Genomic DNA, 7,881 nt, shown 5'->3' on the forward strand with positions numbered 1-7,881 from the left:
ATAGAGGTCAATGGTAAAGAAGGACAATTTACCAAACTTAACGACAAACGTGATAACTTTTCATTCAGAATTGTCAACTTTGTTTTCATCAGTGGAAACATCTCTTTAGCACCTGCGTATGAAGTTTTCATATCACAACTCATACGTTAAACGAGAGCTTGCCGTAACTACGCAGAATTTTTCTATCGCGCTAGATTTCTTACAATAGGCTTTTAGAACAGGGTTATACTGCTTCAAGATTGAAGTCATCACTACAGAAATTTTATGGTCGTCATCATGAACTCGTGGATCGTTACAGTGTATCCATCTGTACCGCGAAAGCTGATTTGTTCAACGTGTCATAGTTTTCCTTTCCTCTTTCGTCTACCCCGGGCTTGACTTTTTTTCAACTCGTTACTTTGTATGTATTATTTTAGTTATTTTATGTTCTTTGTTGTGTTTGTCTGTTTTCCCTGTATGGTCTTTGTCCCTTGATTACTTTCTTTTGATTTCCGCTAAAATCTTGGTTTCCTTGAATCCTTTATCAGTACTTTTTGTTCATTTCTATGCATTTACCATAATAAAGCAGTCGTTAACTGTTAGACGCATTACCTGGGAAGGAAACTCCTTTGAGATTATAGTCATGCATCAATCCGAGATATAGGAAAATAAAAAGATCGATGCGGATTACCAATCGAAAGCTAATCTTCTAGTCCGTTATTTGCTCATTTGTAGCAAAAACTTCTACTTAAATTTAAAAATAAAAGAAGACCCAATCCCGAAACCATTCTGGTGTATTCGTCACGGTTTCGTGCATTTCAGAACAGCAGCATTTATACAATGTAGCATTCTTTTATATATGTCATATTCCATATCTTTCTGAACAATAACAAACAAACAAAACATTGAATCAAACGAACTAAAAACTGAAAGCTAGATTGAAAAAACAATTGCGTACTGATGTTATTCTTAACATATTTTAGTACTGTTATTGCTTTGTGACATGGGAAGGAGATGACAGATAAACAAAGAAATTTGCTTCGACAGTGCCTGTGGCAAAGTAATATTGACAACGCAGTTTTCCCAGGAATGGTGTCAGTCTACGGTCTGTTGTTATTGTTACTTTCAATAATCAGTTTGTATGGCTATTTGGCCACGTGCTACGAAAACTAATTTATTTCCAAACTAGATGTGTCTTGGATTATATGCATAAATAGATCTGTAGATGTTCAGGGGACTGAAGTGTGCATGCATATGGCTATTGTTTCCGTTACCAGACGCCATACTATATAACTTCGGCTTTTAATATACGTGTCTCTAAAATTCGGTGACCAGAAACTAAGCGCTTATACAGGACACACAAGCGACATTTTGTAGCACTTGAGCTATAGTTTGTCAGTTGTAACTCAGGTTTTAATTATTTGAGAGAGAGAGTTCACTTAGTTGAATTTTGAAAAAAAAAAAAACAAAAAAAAAACTGGAAAAGGCCTACTTTTAATTTGCAATTTTAATTGCGCATGATGTCGGATAGTTCTGTGTTCATTGATCTTGGCGTTACATGTAAACCGACAACGAACCTGAATATTACGCAAACTCGCGCACTGCATGCTATAACGCCACGTGAATAATTTGTGATATTATAAATATAACTTATGTCATTCGTATTCAAAATGGTGAATCCTTTTTTGCAATTTAACGATAATTTTAGGCGTAAAAAATCAAACATGAGTATTTTGATTTCGATTTATTGTCTACTATTAAGTGCAACGGAATACCATTTTTATCCTAGGATCAATTGAATCCTCGCTCAGTGGATCATACTGGAAATCGCCGTCATTAACGTTTTCCAATGTTTTAAAGAACATCCCGATATGTTCTTTCGCGATAAGTCCCGACCACGGGAGGTACTGAGTCTCATCCTCAGATAACAGGAATGGTTTACAAGAGCGTCCCATTTTATCGGAGATTGAAACAAGAGTGTCTGATGAACTATTGTTTATGTCACTAATGCCAACAAAAGCATATATCCAATGTGGTATACCAACGTCATTTACAATGTAGTTTTTGAATGTGACATTGTTTGACAATCCAACAGTTGATATTATTGCACTTGTTTGGTGACATAGTGCTGGGGATCTTTGTTCAAATTGGCAACCAGCAATTTTTTTCATATGTAAATTCTTTTTCAAGGCATCTTCAAAGATGATTTTTATGGGAAGAAAAATAAGCCGTTTCGCGTTTTCCTGACCAGATAATATTGATATTTTGTGTCCGGGTCCAGTTGGTGCAAAATCATGAAAAGGCATAGTAATGTTTCTTGTCTTATCTCTAGAAGATAGAGCATAACATACGTTCTTTTTCTTGTTGCAATCTAAATAGGGTGAATATGAACAATATGGACATTTAGCATGTTCATCATATTCATATACATATTTAGTAAAGTAATCACTATAACCATCTTCGTTTCTAAACGGAAAAAGACGATCCATGCGTCGTTTTGGGTGATGCAGTTTATTTTTTACCTTGACGTAATCGTCTTTAGGGTCAATTCCATTCTGTCGAATTTTAGCACAGAACTGTTCCCAAACAGAATCAAGATATGCATGATGAAACCAGAAGAACGGGTCTTGTGTGCTTGTTTTAAGGTCTCCCATTTGCCCCCCGACTAGAATGTGAACAACATTATGCATCATTTCTAGGTCACTTCCGAAATCGGCATTAGGGTGCGTTATTTGAGAATGTCTGTTTTTAGACAAAACATATTTTATTTCAAACGGCGCCAGTAGACGACCATCACGGTGTTTCCCTAACCGTCGTCGTAGTGGTCTATTATCCATTGTAGTCCAATTAGCAAAGGGTCCCGTAGTAACTGTACCGCGACCATTACCGAGAAAGTCATCGGTAAACATAACAAAGTCTAATGGATTCTTCATGTAGTAATTAAGTGGAGATTCCCAGAAGCATAGCGTCACACTGGGATTAACCTTCCTTAAAAGTTCTTCAAATCTTCAAATAGAAATGAAATATAAAACATATACATGTAAAATCATTCAAAAAATTATTTCAACCGATATACGGAATTCACTTTCAAATGCAGATGTACCTGTGAAGGATTAATACACGAGTGTATCTCTCACTCTTTGTTTTAAGAGAATATTTTAAACAAAGCACGGAAAAACTAAATCATAGGCTCATTCGTATGGGATATGTTTTGACACAATTGTCAAATCATTAAGGATAGCATTTTTTGGCATTAACATTAATTCGCCCCTAGGGTCTATACATAGAAATCACAACACTATAATTAAAAGCAGTTCTTAGCATCACTTGGGTTGTGTACTTCTGTACCTTGATACTCAACCCCGCATAGGAAGAATAGGGATTTATTTTACATACGATGGGAACATAGCTTTCTGTAGGTTTAAAATTATCTGGAGCTCGCATGTCAGTTAATTGCAAGTAGTTTTTTTATTACACTTGTGTACAGTTTGTTTATATCCGTTGTAACAAAGAAGTCTCAGAGCCTTTTGAACTAATTTTTAGGTGTATTTAATCGTGTAATATTTTTCCGCAGTGGTGGCCATATTTCAAAGGGGGTGGTGTGATCACGTCAGGGTACTTTAACCCCGTCGCATTTTTTGCACCTGTCCCAAGGCAGGGGTTTCTGGTCTATGTATGTCTTGCTTCGTTTTCTCCTTTAGTTTATTCTGATGTTACTTTAGTATATAGGGCAACTCTTTCGCTGTTTCTGTGAATAATGATGTTTTGGGGCGGGCCAGCTACAGCCTGCCCTGTGGTATGAAGGTTTCCTTGTCTTCATTGAAGACCAATAGGCGGCCTTGGGCTGAAATTTTAATCCCGGTGGGGTTATCTGGTTGACAAATACACCATACATACATTTATATTCTCCTTGCATACATGCATACATAAAAATTATCTTAATATCAACATGAAAACTAGAAAAAGTATAATTGTTGTGATGAGAGCACTTTCAGTTTTTATAATAAGCACACAAATTTTTGTCGTAGTCTTAAACAGTCTATTTTAGATTTTAGACGTAGAGTTGATTATTGATATTTTCAGACCAACACTTTTCAATCCAACAACGCAGGCCATATATTAATATTGTAATAATGTTGATCATTAGTGTGTGTGTGTGTGGGTGTGTGTGGTCTCAAAGTTTAAGACAAACTACTATACTGTATTACTGTATTTATTGTAGACTATTTAGTAATCTGTTAAAGTCATTCGTTATTTTATTTTTAACATTATTGTTTTTTTTTAGATTCGCCACCACACTTTACTAGCCTAACTGTATGTATAGAAAGATGAATTCAGATACTTAATATGATATGACACATAAAATATGATTTTCTGTCGGACAAGTATCTTGGTGGTTTTCAGGCCTGCAAATTTTATACAATGACCTTTGTTTTTGAACTCATTCAGAAAGCGTGATTAATATGTTTATTGCCATATCTATTTAACATGTAAAAGCGATCCTCTGGTTATCCTACCAGGAGTGAATTGCGCTATTTTACATTTTTAATCATATTTTAAATCTGAATACTTAAATAAAGATATGTATACTGTTGATATAAAGGACATTATTATTATTACAATTAATAAGAGGCAGTTGTAACCAGTAAGAGGACGAAGTTAAATACCTAGATTTATTTCAAGATCTTCTTGTTGCTATCTCCCCCCCCCTCCCATTTGCCTCTTTTTCTAGACATCTTGATGGGTCTTGTCATTTCTTGACGCTTTTTGATACTTCTTGTCGCAAATTAGGGAGACCTGTGTTACTGAGTGATCGTAATCGGACTTTCTGGCTAGACGCAGAAAGACTTACCCTTATTGTATTCTGGAAACGCAAAAAGCATCTGAGTTTAAATAATTATTGATGACCATATTTTAAACTATTTTTAGTGAAGAAGATACGATGATAGTACCAAACTTTGTATAGGGAGTTTATAGGGAGCTCCGAAAGACGTGAGTTTCTGTCAGACTGAAATTAGGCTGCTAGTTCTTCCAAGGTATGACTTTAATTGGCATAACATTTAGTTGTGAGGACCTCGTCTTTATCATTATTATTATTATTATTATTATTATTATTATTTATCATTATTATTATTGTTGTTGTTGTTGTTGTTGTTGTTGTTGTGAGGACCTCGTCTTTATCATTATTATTATTATTATTATTATTATCATTTGATGTGCATGCAAAATTCGTCTATCATCAGGGTATCATCACCGAAAAGTAAAATGTATAAATATGAGCAAACTGCAGTGTGTCTCTTGCAGTTAAACTTCATAATTTTTAGATGAACAATAGAGGTTTAGTATGAATGTTTCTACAAAAGTCGACCAAATAATTATTTCGAAATAAATCATAATTCACTTTAAAATGTTTAGAGTACAGATGGACAGTTGCTTCCTTATCGGGACTTCTGTGGCATTGTGAAATAGTTTCATCAAAAGATATCCTGGGCCAATGAAGAAACTCTGATAACCAAACCTACCCGAGGATAAATATCCAATGGATTTTGAGACTGGTCCAATGACGTACCTCAGTAGATCCTGACGATGTCCAAATGATCTGACTGGACAAAATATCCAAAAACCTACCTTAAAAGATATATTCGATGCCAGCCAAAGAAATTTGGGCCATGATGTACTGACTTAAGAGTTCGCTGTGTATGAAAAGCAGCATAATTGTCGTAAACATTTGGTGTCTTACTCTGAAAAAGAAAGAAGTAGAATATATTGAAATATCAATTATTATTTCAAGGAATATGTTATGGTCAGCTTCAATTCAGTTAAAAATATTGAGTTTAAACATTGCCACTCGAAAATAATTTGACAAATTAGAATTCTACTTTTTTTTTTATATATATTTTGATATTTTATATTATCTTATAAAAAAGCTTAAGGGATTAAATTCAATACATATATTGCTACAAAAAAAAACGTGACATACTTACCTTATCCTTCCGTAATGCATTTATTGCAGAAAACAGGTCATTTCTTTCCTTTTCAGAGAGGGCTCTACAGTCTTTTCTCTTTCTTTTAACAGGGTGCCAGAAGTACTCTTCCTGTATAATCAGTGTGGTTCTATTGATTTCAGTGTTGTTTTTGAGTAAGTTGAAAAAGCACATGTGGGAATCTTGTACATCCTTGCATTGTTGTTCTATGTCTGGCGATATATTTCCATTAGCAAGATGCACAGTTAGACATATGTAAAAGTAAACGAACGTTTTTACTTGCATATCCACCCAACACTTGTCTAAAAGTATACCGTAATTTAATTTGGCATTTTTGCAATAGATAAATCGCTTACCGAGTCACAAAAATGTTTTCGTTGAATTTCAAACAATTGCTTGTTTGTTATTTGGATAAGAGACAAAGGAAAATTGTGTCGAATAAATTATTCATGTAGATGTCATATATGCTGCTATGTTTAAACTAATATGTATCAGAATCGTCCTAGTAAGATTCAGAATTCATTACTTCTTGAACTCAATGTTCTGAATTTACTTTTTCTATGTTGATTAAATCGTACCATATGAATGATGGCTTCAAATTTACAAAAAAGCCCAATGATTTGAAAAATAAACATAATAATGTAGTTACTAGTTAAACCTCTTTAAAAAATCTACTACCGCAATTTAAAATTTAAATACGCATTTTAAAACCATCATTTCTCGGTTTATAACATTTTGTTAAGAAATAACGTTTGAAAATAATCGACAAAACTGACGCATGGCACAACATATGAAAATGCCCATTTTCAAAAAGTACATTCAGGCAAAGCAAATTCAATTGTTTTTTTAAGACAATACAACAACCGTATTGAGTTATCGCAGGTTTAAGGAATTCACGTTTGGCTCAAAATACCATAGACATATTACCTCTTTCAGCTTCAAAACGGTGTCTTCAGTGTTTATCTGAAAACAAGAAAATGAGTATGAATGTGCGTAGTAGTCATAAGACGATTTTTCATTTTATTTAATATATCTTTGTTCTATTATAGGACTAATTAATAAGATTGATGTATTTCTGGGAATTGATAAATCATTACAAAAGGCCATCTTATACTAATATATATGGCATAAGTATTGCATTACATTATTGATCAAAATAAATATACGTGCGACATGTTTTATTAAAGATAGAATAATGGTAAATTCCATACATGTACTTGACAGTGCTTTTTTGTAGCTTACGATAATTACAAACTCATCATGTGGTTTAAAGATTGTGTTCTCTGACAAAGAAACTGACAAAAAACATGGACACATGTACACATTCACAATACATCAATAAAATACACGAAAACACATAATTCTAAAATCAGCCCCAAAATCTATGTGTTCTTAATAGATGAATTTGAAGATTTCATAATCATTTGTTAAATATGAGTCTTTATTGAAAACTAAGAATTTTTTGGTTGTTCATAAATATGTTCCGCAAAGAATGGAGAGAACAATTCAGTAAAATTAGAATATACTATGAAAAACAGCTTATCACACGAGAAATATTAATGTAGGAAACATAGAGCGCATGTCTCAATCTCTTTCAATTTCATTGTACGATCTACCCCCGACAAACTCCATTTTCAAACATTTTGTAAAAGATAATTACGTGAAGTCAGTATTTGGTCATTATGACTAGACTTATAGACGACAATTTTTTAATGTTTTATGCTACATGTAAGAGTCTAATATAATTGCAATTTCAAAATATGCCAAATTAAAGAAAGTAACATAAAGATTTCGCTATGATGATATACCAGGAACAAGTGTTAGCGAACCTACACATTTGCAAGTCTGCATTATATATTTTAGAAATATAGACATTACATGAAAGGTCACAAATAACATAGGCACTCAGAAACGTTAT

The 7,881-nt window shown here is 33.5% G+C and overlaps 1 protein-coding gene across 1 annotated transcript; it reads right to left on the reverse strand.

Moving 5' to 3' along the window:
- Nucleotides 1–1,708: 1,708 nt before the first annotated feature.
- On the reverse strand, nt 1,709–6,973 carry LOC148609113 (tyrosinase-like protein). The gene is made up of 4 exons (XM_088541771.1): nt 6,891–6,973; nt 5,964–6,265; nt 5,608–5,720; nt 1,709–2,985 (listed from the first exon to the last, which is right to left on the reverse strand). The coding sequence occupies exons 2-4, from the start codon at nt 6,246–6,248 to the stop codon at nt 1,737–1,739; spliced, it is 1,647 nt and encodes a 548-aa protein (XP_088397897.1). The 5' UTR covers nt 6,249–6,265; nt 6,891–6,973; the 3' UTR covers nt 1,709–1,736.
- Nucleotides 6,974–7,881: the final 908 nt, after the last annotated feature.

The sequence above is a fragment of the Perna viridis genome, chromosome 8, assembly GCF_037379345.1.
Source record: "Perna viridis isolate PV_CMFRI_1.1 ecotype Kerala chromosome 8, ASM3737934v1, whole genome shotgun sequence".
NCBI lineage: Eukaryota > Metazoa > Mollusca > Bivalvia > Mytilida > Mytilidae > Perna > Perna viridis.